The sequence below is a fragment of the Talpa occidentalis genome, unplaced genomic scaffold, assembly GCF_014898055.3.
Source record: "Talpa occidentalis isolate TD23 unplaced genomic scaffold, MPIMG_talOcc4v2.1, whole genome shotgun sequence".
Taxonomy (NCBI): Eukaryota; Metazoa; Chordata; class Mammalia; order Eulipotyphla; family Talpidae; genus Talpa; species Talpa occidentalis.
The window spans coordinates 47,786,979-47,799,242 of NW_026555331.1; the positions used below are offsets into that span (position 1 = coordinate 47,786,979).

The 12,264-nt window shown below is 39.7% G+C and overlaps 1 protein-coding gene across 4 annotated transcripts in view; it reads right to left on the minus strand.

Annotated features, from left to right (window-relative positions):
* ZFHX4 (zinc finger homeobox 4) overlaps positions 1 to 12,264 on the minus strand; it is a 187,341-nt gene that overhangs the window by 3,141 nt on the left and 171,936 nt on the right. For all 4 annotated transcript variants that reach the window (XM_037505134.1, XM_037505105.2, XM_037505125.2 and 1 more), the window contains exons 9-10: positions 12,112 to 12,229; positions 6,272 to 11,647 (exon numbers count right to left, since the gene is read on the minus strand). In XM_037505134.1, the coding sequence (XP_037361031.1) occupies positions 6,272 to 11,647; positions 12,112 to 12,229 (5,494 nt within the window). The remainder of the gene's footprint in view (positions 1 to 6,271; positions 11,648 to 12,111; positions 12,230 to 12,264) is intronic.

A 12,264-nucleotide genomic window follows, 5' to 3' on the forward strand; every position in this document is an offset into this window, starting at 1 on the left:
AAGAAACAACAGTGGTTATTTCTAATAGACATACTTTGCAAGATTCCTACTCTGTTACTCATTTTAACCAATTTTTACTATACCTCTGGGAAGCCAGACCTACTCATCCTTCACCTGAGCAGCCTGATAATTACCACATTCACTAAAAGTAATTAGCTATCAAATAAAATGAGATTCATCTGCCTAAGTTTCAGTAGAAAAATACATTTACATTGAGTAAAGAAGGTGATAAGCTAATTAAGTAGCAATAGTAAATGACCACTGAAGACACCAAAAAAACAAATAGCAGTGAAGTCACAGCTATTCATTATTAGGATGGAACATGGTTAGGCGTGATTTCATTGTTGAGGGTACAGGTTAAGCTATTCATTATCATCCTGATAATTTGGCTAATAGAGTACTTGATAGGAATCGAATATATTAACATTCAACTTTAGCATCCCCAAAACATGCTTCTTCCAGGTTAACTTGTATTAAGCAAAAATGATTCTCACCTCATTATAAAAGAGAAGCTAAGTGCTCAGTAGGCAGATACATATGGGAAGGGTATGGCTCCAAACATAATGGAAGAGATCTTTGCTGGGTTTCAAGCACTCAATCTAATGTAAGAGCTGCATAACCTATTACAAAGTCACTTTATGAGCTGAATAGTTGTGTGCAAAACTAAGTGATAAAGTCCCTCAAAAAAGGGAGTTATAAAATCTGTGTATTTCCTGAATGTGGTACTTGGAAGCAATGTGTTGACTGCAAAAGTATCAGACTGAAAGTCTAGTGGGTGGTTGTTTCCCTTGAATGTGGGAAGGCATGCTCATTTGATGCATTGCTGTAGAAAGAATGATCATAGATTTAAGACAGGCGTTTTTTAAATTATTGCTCAAGTTCTTACCTTTATGCTAAATGCAACATGTGGGTGCTAAAAAAAACACATGTGACACAAACATTGCATGCTTCTACGTCTTTAGCAGGAAAAAAACCTATAGTTTCTTAATTGGTCTTAACCGAAGAAAGCTCTTCCTATGCTTTGCTTTCCAGATACTCTGAAGTCTTCAACATCATTCTCAACTTGACTAACAATATCATATTAATATCAATTAGCCTTGTTTATTATTGGCTTCTCCTCTTTTTAATCTTACCACACCCAACTCTTTTCTGACAGGCTTTGGAATAATTTCTTTAGTTGTGTTAGTAATGATCTCTAAGGAATTTTCATCATGTTAGAGAATAGTCTTCTGATATCCTCATGGCAAGCAGGGTCAGATACTAAAATTCCATATTTTAATAGGAAAATTGGGCTCTAGAGTTATTAGGTGATTTGACAGAGAGAAATCTATGATACATTGGTGGATATGGGGTTGGGAAACTAAACTTTATAATATTTTTGGGAGAAACTAATGGTATGTACCCATGTTTTATAGAAGAAAGGCTGATGTCTTTGTAAGAAATTTAAATGAAGATAACTTACTGTTTCCGGGGTATGATAGGAATGTAAATTCCCTGATCATCTATAATAGACCACTTAGATTCATGGGATTTAGACCTAACCCAAGAGAAAAGTGTGGAACAATAGAGTTGCTTTTGGGGACCCACATTTTCAATTCCCTTGTCTTTGTTCCTATAGTATAATACAGGGTATTTTATTTATAAGGAAAAAAAATAGATATGACTATACCTTTTTCGGAAAAAGTTCAACATATAATAGATTATTTTAAACATTTATTCCTTCAATGGTATTCATATTTGTCATTCTTTGTTATATTTGACTATTCATAAAAGGAAATTTGCTCTTAAGTCTGGTGCAATTAGACTTCACATTCAGTAATTGGACAACCTTTCAGTTAGTGCTTTTCCTTTCTAAATCTGAGGAAATTGCTGGCTCACCTACTTCTCACATGAGAATTTAAGACAAAGGAAATCTTAAGGCACAGATATATAAAAAATAGCAATGATAGCTAAAAAGCAAGATGGATCAAAAGCTGTGGGCTCAGCCTTTCTAGCTTGATAGCAAGGTCTACTAGTTCCTGTCCAGAGGTCATGTAATGGAACAATGAATATTTTTAGAAGACTGCAGTTGGAATCAACGACTGTGGTCAAAGACCATCAGGGATTTTCAGGAATTCAATACCTTGAGGAGTAGGCTGAGTTAAATAAACAGTTGTTAATTTAAAATTTAAAGATAAACATTAAGGATATTGAAATGTACGATATGCCTACTTGTAAAAGACACAAGACTGCACAAATCTGCAGTCTAAAGTTCAGTAGCTAACCAATATATGAAAACCTAAAACAGAAGAGAAAAACTGAACAGTAATCACAATACAGAATAAGTGATGATAATTACAAACTAAATGTATGTCAAATTTTTATATCTTACTGAGTTGTAATGTTAAAGACATATTCTTTCCCATTTTCTAACTCCTATGACAATTCTTTGGTCTCTTTTTTTGCTATCAATACACATATTTAGTAATTTTAATATTAATCCACAAATTATGCTAATTCTTTGAAATTTCACTTACAGAATAAAGCTATTCTACAGATCTCATATGACTATTCTACAGATCTCATATAATTTTTTGGGGGGGGGGTTGTTTCCCTGAAATAGCTTCCTATTTCCAAAAATAATGCTTTCAGAAGAAAATGTCTGTTTCATAATGAACTTCTCCCACTTTTTTTTTTTTTTGATCTAGGTTTCTCAGAGGGAAAGAATTTTTGAGGCAAAAATAAAAGTAATTATATACACTAAGTCAAATATGATTCTGCTAAAATTATTAAAGACTTACTCTTATCTCAATTTACCCCAAATGTGCAAGTAAATTACACTGAATTATGAGAAAAATGCAAAAGGCATGTTTTAAAGTTCCATTTAAGGGAATTGGGTTAGGCAGTATTTCCAAATACTAAGGAAACATATAAAAATCAGACACTGCTTAAAATGATAAAGTAAATAAGCTAAAAATAGAAAATCAAGTTCTTTTTCTATTCATCTTGAGAAAAATGCTAAAGAAAACTAACATCTTAGAGGATAAAATGTAAATTTAAAATTTTCTAATTTTTCCCAGGTGCACAGGCCTGTGATTTTCTCTTGCTACTTTCCCATTTTTGCATACTATCATGATAAAAAAAGAAAAATGTAGAAAATTTTAAAGCAGAAAAGAATTCATTTTCTTAAAAAATGAATAATAGTAAGTAATAATTCCGAGCATAGGGCTGAATCATTATTCAGGAAGCAGGCACATATGATGTGTATTACTTGAAAGAACTTTGTGATCTTGAAAGACTAAATAATATGAAATTTGCTTGAAAGATAAGGAAGTTTTGCGAGCATGAAAGCTGGTAAGCCAGAACAGCAATTCTACCCCCCAAAAGAATAACATGGTGTTTAAAGCAGGAAATTTAAAGGTTGATAACTATAATAACTGAACATGTAATTGTAATTAAGCCAGTTTTTGTATATAACCTTTGGAATACCTTTGGGTATAACTTTTACTCTATGACATATTTGATATTCATTGGAGTCCCATTTTAGTGATTTCCGTAGGATCAAAGCCCAGAAATCTACCTTCAAAGGGATGGAGTTTCTTTAAAATGAAAGCCTCCCCATAACCAAATCCCATTAAAATAGGCCCAAGAGGAACATGTCATAGTCTCAAAGTTTGTTCATCTAGGTAATAAACTGTTGCAAGAGCCCAGGGCTTGTGAGAAATACAAAATATTCTTATGAAGTAATTTTCTCCTTTTGATTTCACCAAGCTGGTATGTCTGTTTCTCTTATGAAGCAAGAGAGATATTTGTTTCATGAGAATTAATAAAGTAGAGAAACGATGACAGAAAGATGGAGAACCACAACTCTGCTCCATGAGATGATTAAAATATTCAGCATTACACACCACAGGTAAATTAACTTAAAAAAGATGTGAACTGGAAGTGTGGGCATTTGGGTACTCATGGTCCTGCTGATAACACTGCTGTGCTAATGTTTAAAATTACAAACGAAGGACTAATTCAAGAAGAATTGCAAATTGCATTAGGTATGTTCACAGATCTTTTTTTTTTCTTTAGAACACTCTCTGGTCTGTTTAAGTCCATGATTTAATAAAGCAATAGATATATAGAGAGTACTGAGTTCCCCAGTACCTGGTGCACTATAAATTAGGCTTCCTACCACTCTGATAGTTATAAACAGGGCCCAAATTTTGGAGGGAAGATATAAATATTATTTATAGTGAGCAGAATGAGAAGGAAGTTTAGGTTAAATACTTCATAAATATCTCCCTTTCCTTCTCACATTCTCATGTATAGGCCTCAGTACCAGTTTCATAATGACAAACCAGAAGGGCCATCAGTGAAGAACCTCTTGTCCAAGCAAAGTTCTTCTGATCCAGTGGAGAAAATACCTTGGTCCACACTTGTTGGGGGGAGGAGTCAGGCATCATCAATCAAAGCCAACTTGCAGCTTAAAGGCACAGACACTTTCACTGTTCTCAGCAGTGTAAAATAGCAAATTTTAGTCTATTGAAATAATTTTTACTTTTTATAAGATTTATTTTATATTTTACAAATCGTAAATTTTACATCACTGTTCATAGAGTTTTTCCACATTAGACATTATATGGAAAACACTCTATTTTACATTAACTGATCACAGAAGTTTTTCTACAAAAGACATTTTTCTTTGTGTAATTAGTAACCACAGTGATATATAAAATAGAACTAGAAGACTAATACATTTATCTGTGAAACCATCAGTCAGTGCATCATTCTTAAACTAGTATGTGACTTAATTAAAAAGTACAAACAGAATACATAATTATTACTCTAATATTTAGGGTTCTAGGAATATCCAAATAATTAAACCTAATATACTATGGGAAGGGAAAATTGTGTGATAGTATATATAAGGGTATTACAGAAATTTTCTTGGTGACATTCTTTAAATGCATAAATTTATTCTGCTTTTCTCTGATGTTAATGGCAAGAAGTCATTCAAGACAGGGAACCAGATGAACTAGCAATGGCCAAGAATTGATGTCACTGTTTTCACATCTCCCAAGCTACAAGTTAAATTAGGGATATCTCCCTAAGATCACATGGCAATTTAACATTTATTTGAGAAGGGAAAAAAATTGAAAAGTTTGAAATTTATGCAAAAGTCCAATTCTAACTTGTAAAGATGAGTAAAAATTTCTGTATGTGTTTTGGAAATGTTCTAGAGATGTTAAATATGCTCTTTTTAGATAAATCTCCATGGAATGTCTAAATTTCTTTTTACAAAGAAAAAAATTCACTGTTAATTTGGAAAATAAAACTTACCTTAAGGAGGAAACTATAAAAACTTTCTTGTTCTATTTGAGGTAATATATAAAGTGTTATGTTGGGCTACATGATTGACTAGTATGCTTTATTCACTTTTTTCAACTTAATACATTTGGATAACTTGTTCACATAATCTAAGCTGCACAAATTACACTTCTTTCGATAAACACAAAATTGGGTTTATCATCTGAGACTGCCTAAAACAGCCTTACACTTTTGTTATACCTTAACTTTGGCTGGGAGAGTGCCAGTAGAAATTCATGGAGTAATATTAATACAATTCTAAGATTGTTAATTTATTTAAATAATAAGTATCCATATATGCTACAGAAAGCAAAATCTTACAGCAATACTAAATTACAAAATTATTACAGAAGTCATATTTTTAGTAAAGTTTAAACCTAAGCTTTACTACTTGCTAGGTGCAATGTGGGTGAATTCCTGTGGCCAGAGGGCCCTTAACTTTCAATCTTCCTGGCACTGTTGGGGGTGGGTGGGGGTGGGTGGGAATAAGACAATCAAACCCAAAATCCCCCCAAACAAAACAAAAAACTCTGCCCTTGGAAAAAAGATAAATTAAGATACCAACGAATACATTCTTTAATAGTTCACTTTCTTAATATGTATACCAAATACTAAATGACACAGTTGTGCTGAAATGCCACTGGAAATCAATAGTGAAATGTGACTAAAATATTTCTAAGACATAAAGATGAAATGATATAAATATATTTCTGAGTCTTTCTGCTCTACCCTATCTAATCTTTATTTTTCTGCACACATTCAGGTTGATGCCTACCTGGCTGATAATTATAGCCAATAAAATACATATTTCAAATAATTTAATGGTTTCACTGACTGAAGTTTTAAGAAAATCCAAATACACCCTGTACTTGGTTACCTGTGATTGGTTGCCTATTATGACTTAATTGGTCTGACTTTCCTTGAAATGACTTACTGTTTGAATTTTGTGGAAATCCCGGCAGGGAGGATGGACCGTTCATTCCAGGGAGAAGGACTGGAGGAAGGCCCGGGAGTCCTGGGTAGGCTGCTGGCAGACTGATGCCATGGAGGGAACTGCTGTCCATCATGTTTGGCTGCTGAACAGCTAAGCCCAGCACATCTGAAGCTTTCTTTATACGATCAAGTTCTTGCTGTGCCATCAGCTGTCTAACGGTGGTCGGAGCCAAGTAATCTTTCTCCCTATCGAGCTGACTCCCAACCGTCTCCCTCACTTTTGAAATGTGCTGTTTGGAGAAAATATGATCTCTGATGGACAAGCGGGCAGAGTACTTCACTCCACAGAGGGTACACTCTGGTTTGGTGCCGTCCGTTCCACTTTGATTGATCATGAAAGGCTTCCCTATGTTAATTTTAAATTTCTTTTCCTTTGCCCTTGCATTCTGGAACCACACCTGGACCACGCGTTTGGGCAGACCAATCTCATTCCCCAGCATTTCACATTCTTGCATGGTCGGAGTTCGGTAGTCACTGAAGCAAGCCTTGAGAACCTTGAGTTGAAGATTGCTCATTTGGGTTCTGAAACGCTTGTGACCCGGTCGATCATTACTTTTGGATTTAAAGGGATTGCTGGATCCAAATGGATTGGGTGAACTCGGATCAGCTATGCTGGATGTTTCGCTGCGGTCAGCATTGTCATCCGGGTCATCTGTGATGTAAAAGCTTTGGTCATGGTCACCGTCCTTATCATTGAAGTGTATCGAGGGACTCGTGAGAGAAAAGAGAAATTTTTCATCGCAGACCTCCGTGGTGGGTGTGGTGGCTGTTTTTGGCAAAGCGTCAAGAGTTTTTGGCTCTTTAGGAGATAAAGCTGGCTTCACATCTCCAGAACTTCCTGTGGTGCTTTCCATTTCGGTGTTTCCCTCATCCCCAGTGGTGGCATCACTGATCGCTGTGTTAATTGATGAAGTCTCATCAAAATCAGGTTTATTTTGATCATATCCAGCCTCAGCAGGAGGGGCATTCAAATTCTCTACATCCTCAGAGCATTCTGCTTTAAAAGAAGACGGGCTTAAAAGATTCTTCGGCGACAGCTCTGCTGTTTTACTAACAGGTGTTGACACTGTAGAAGCCAATTCATTCTCACTTGATAGATCAATTTTTGTTAATGGCAGAGACGGATAATCAAAATAAATGTATTTCTGTGGGCTTTCTCCCCCATCTTCTGTTGATATTAAAGGGCTGGGTGGCAAGCTGTAACCTGCCTGCTTCCCTTCACTCCAGTGCCGAGAGCGAATGTGGCTTTCCAAGGCTGACTTGGCCTTGAACAGGGCTCGGCAAAAGGGACAGCGCTTGTGAGACTGTGCAGGACCCACCGCCCGGAACTGGCCTTTCCTTTCTCGAGCTCGTGTATTCTGGAACCAGACTTGCACGACTCTCTTTTTCAGCCCCACTTCCCGTGCTATATGATCAAGCATTTTTCTGGTAGGATTGGAATCCAACAAGTATTTTTCATAGAGTATTTCCAGTTGTTCTGGGGTGATAGTGGTTCTCAAGCGTTTATCTCGGTGTTGGTCTTCACCACTATTCCCTCCCTCCTTTTCACTGCAATTGTTATCTTCTTTATCATCCAGTTTCCTTTTAAGGGAAGCAGCAACTGTGGCCGGAGCGGTGGCGTGGGAGGAACCGGTCTGAGGTGGCATTTGTGTGAGAGAACCACTCAGCAGCTGTCCGGTCATCAGTGGGTTGTTGGGATCAAATATCATGTAGGGCATGTCCATGGGCCTTTCCAAGAATGGAGAGTGAAGGAATTGGTTTTGAGCAGCGAGGAAGTGCATGTGCTGGTGCTCCTGCCAGAGTTCCAGAGTCGGGAAGGCAACTGTACACTGATCACATTGGTATTGTAGTAACTGTGGAGGTAGACTGTTCTGGAGAGAAGTCATGGAAATTTGCAGTGGGCTGGAAGGGACTGGGGTCTGAGAGGCTGAGGAGGGTCTGCCTATAAGCTGGGGTTGTTTCGGCGGCTGTGGCTGAGTGGTGGAGGCCTGCGGTGGGTCTGAGGAAGTCGATGCTAGTGACAGGGTTGATTTGGAGCCTTGAGAAGGGGGAGAGGAGTCACTCTGCTTTGGCTTTTCTATGGGATATTCAGGTTTTGGAGACGTCTTCTCAGGTTCTGGTTTGGGTGATGGAATCAAGGGGGTACTAGTTCCAGAGCCAGAATTTGCTGGAGGAGCAGCAGCGTTTTTGGCTGCATCCGTTTGGCCCGACGCAGCGCAATGCTTGTACACCACTTGATCGGTGGCGTCCATCGAGTCCTCGGTTTGGCTTTCGTCTTGGGCATCATCATCTTCATCCTTGTAACACTGCTTTTTCTGATGTGTAATCAAGTCAAAGATCCTGGGGAAAACCACATTGCACTTTTTACATTGGTACTGCATGTTGCTTGTTCGAATATACCGTTCATTAGTGAGTTCTCGTTTTTCATTATCTTTCGTTTCTGCTTGATTCTCATAACTCTTCCGTGCTTTCTGACGAGCATTCTGGAACCATACAACAATAACCCGCGTAGGTAGATTAAGAACAGTGGAAAGTTGTTCTATTTCATCATCTTTTGGGTAAGCATTCGTGTCAAAAAAGTCTTGTAGAACTCTAAGCTGGTAGTCAGTGAACCTCGTTCGAGAGGACCTTTTACTGAACGATGCATCTGACTTGTAATGTTCTAATGGGGAGGGCTGTGGATCAATTCTGATATCCTCCAGAACGGTTATGGGAGGGTTACTGAAGTTGTATGGTGAATCCTTATTTCTCTGCCGTTCCTTAAAAAGTGTATTTCGAAACCAGTGCTTGATAACTTTCTGAGAGAGGCCAGATTTCTCTGCCATTTCCTGGATCTGCTCTTCACTAGGAGAATTATTGATGTCAAAATACGCCCTCAGGATTTTTAGTTGATCGTCCGTAATTCTTGTCCGAGGGCGTTTGAACTGAGAATGTCTTAAGAAGTTGGGATCTAATCCGAGCTGCTGCTGGCAAAGTTGAGTGAGATCAGCAGAGAGTGTCTCCATCTGTGGCAGCTGCAGAGCAAGCTGGGGAGGAAGGGCCGGGTGCTGTACAGGTTGCATCATAATGGAAGGAAAGAGAGGAAGATCCAGAGAAACTGGCAGCTGGACCTGTGGGGGAGCAGAAGGTGGTGGGGGTGGGGGTGGGGGTGGGGAGGGGGGGGGAGGTGGGGGTGGAGGAGTGGGGGGTGGAGCCTGCAGAGGCGTAGTGACTGTGCTGGGGATTTTTACTGGACCCATGGGCGAAGGCTGTGGAGGAGCTGGAGGCAGGGGGGCAGGTGGTGGTGGTGGAGGCGGTGTTTCTGGTGAAGATGGCGAAATTGGATAGAGCTTGTCGTAGGCCTCCCTGTACTGACGAGCAAATTTTTCTAGTGCTCCATAAGGAAAAAACTGCCCATGGACGTGTTCTTGGTGACTCTTTAGAATAAGCACGTTGGAAAACAATTTACCACACGTTCCACATTCCAGTTTATCGGTGTTTTCGCCTTCACCACTTTTACCCTTCTTTTGTACCTTCTGCCTGTTTTCGTTGTACTGAATGACCAGTTCAAAACCAAAGTTTTCCAATAAAGCTTTGGCTGCATTTCCTCTAGCCCCTGAAGCAATTCGGGGTGGCAGCATAGATGGTTCCGAGGATTTTGGCTTCTTTATGTCTTTGCCTTCTTTGAGCCCCTCGCCTTCACTCAAAAATTCTTGCTTTGGCTTTTCTTGCTTTTCAGCCATCTCTTCTGCCTCCTTGTAAGAAGGCATGTCCTTCATGATGGGACAGTCAGCACTGGCTATGTTAGTTTGCTCTTGTTTCAATAATTTGCTAGCCTGCTGCTGTTGCTGCTGCTGCTGCTTCTGAGACTGCAGCTGGGGCTGGGTGGCCTGGTATTGTTGTGCTTGTTGCTGTAGTATCTGCAGTTGAGTTTGGCCCACATGATGTTGTGTTTGAATCTGCTGCTTCAAATCTTCAAGCAAGGATCCAGCCATTCCTGTCATACCAGGCATACCAAAGGTGGCAGAGCCAGGCAGGCCCAGATCTGGCCCCAAGCTAAACTCTGTCCCAGGTATGTAGAATGGAAAGAGAAACTGAGGCTGCTGAAACTGCAGCAGTGCTTCTGGGGTCATAGGAAAATGAGGCAAAAAGGCTGGGTTTAGAAACTGAGGCTGAAAGAATGCAGCTTGCTGTTGTAACTCGTGTTGTAGTTGCATCTGAATTTGTGCTGGTGACTGCGGTGGGTGGTGTGTAGGTTGAGTAGAGATTAATTCTGGAGCTTGCTTTTTATTTAATTCTTTGGCATCTAAGTGGGTATCTTTGCTGCTAACTGTTGTTAGACTCATGGACTCTAACATCCCTTGCCCAGGACTATTCACGTTGGCTGCAATGCTGTGCCCACCACCCACGTGGCCACTTGGCTCCAACTTTGCAGCTCTTGCCTTTGTCTGGTGGAGCACGGACCTCATGTGGATTTCCAGTGTGGAGCTTTGGCTGTATGCAACGTTGCAGATGCTGCACTTGTAGGGCTTGTTATCTGTGCTGCTGTTGGTTTCTTGAGGAACAGGACTGGAGGCTTCCTGCAAAACCTTTTTCAACTTATGCAGATGAGAAACTGAATTATAATGGACCAAGAGGATGTTCTTTTGGGTGAATGACTCTTTACATACTGTACATTTATATGGGCGAGATGGATCGAGGAATTTTTCCATTGTAAAATTGGGCCCTTTTCTGAAAGGTAAGGTCCTCTTTGGTTCAGAACCCATGTCATCTGGAATAGAGCTACTATCACTTCCTACAGGACTTGTCTTCCCTTCATGGTCCACCTCATACTCTCTCTCCATTTCCTGCTCTAGGGCATGGTCATCCTGGACCATAGTTTCACTCTCAGCCCAAAGTTCCCCATTCACAGGCAAGGACGCATACAGCTGTTGAAGCTCTGCTTCACTCAGTTCGGGGTGGCCTGCTTCCAAGTGTTTTTTTAAAGCCTGGAATGTACGGAAACTACGCTGGCAGAGGTTACACATCGTTGCAGCCCGAATTGCATGATACTGGGAATGTATCTGAAGCTTCTGCATAGTCTTAAAAGCCAAGCTACAGTGGTTGCAGCGATACTTATAGACGTGGCGGTCCGAAACTGAGAGTGGTTGACGTTTTTGCTGTTCACCTAATTGATCCTGCAGTGTGTCAGGGATTTTCATGTCCTTACTGCTATTTTTATTCCATTCTGATATTTCCATGGGTTCTTTAGTTGGTTTCTGCTCCTCACTCTTGATTTCCATGCCAGCCTTCGAATCTTCAAGACCAGTCAAATTTTTATCATCTGCTGGACTTTCACCTGTGTAGAAGAAAACACAAACATCGCTTATGGAACATCTGCTGAAATACCAATAAGTAGGTTAAGCCTCTAAAGGTTTCTGCTTCATTGATTCTTTGAAGAAATAGTCATTGAGCAACTACTATGTGGCAAGAACTGCACTGGGCACTGGGGACAGAAAGGAATAAGAAATCACTTCTGACCTAAAGAAATTTCAGGATATGGAAGAAAACAAGTGATTATAGTAAGCTATAATCTAGTACTACCAAAGGCCATAGCTTCACTATTCAGAAAGTAGAACACACTGACTATTCTTGGTCAGCTACAGATAATATGACACTAAATATCCCTTGGAAAACATGGTTCTCAGAAATGCCATACTTTTCCCCCTCTATTAAAAAAAAAGAACTTTCATGGTAATAATCTTGGAGCAAATGCAAGTCCCTGAGTGTGTTTCCTACAGTCATGACCACACACTCGCATACCTGAATATTTCCCAGGCCCCTCTGCTGTGATGGCTGCAGGTGTGTCCCGCTCTGATTTCTCAGAGGTGGCTGCTGGCAGTAACAAACTGTTTGGCATCATCACATCAGGGACAGGCACCTGTGAAAACCAAAAGGGTTTATGTCAAAAGCAGC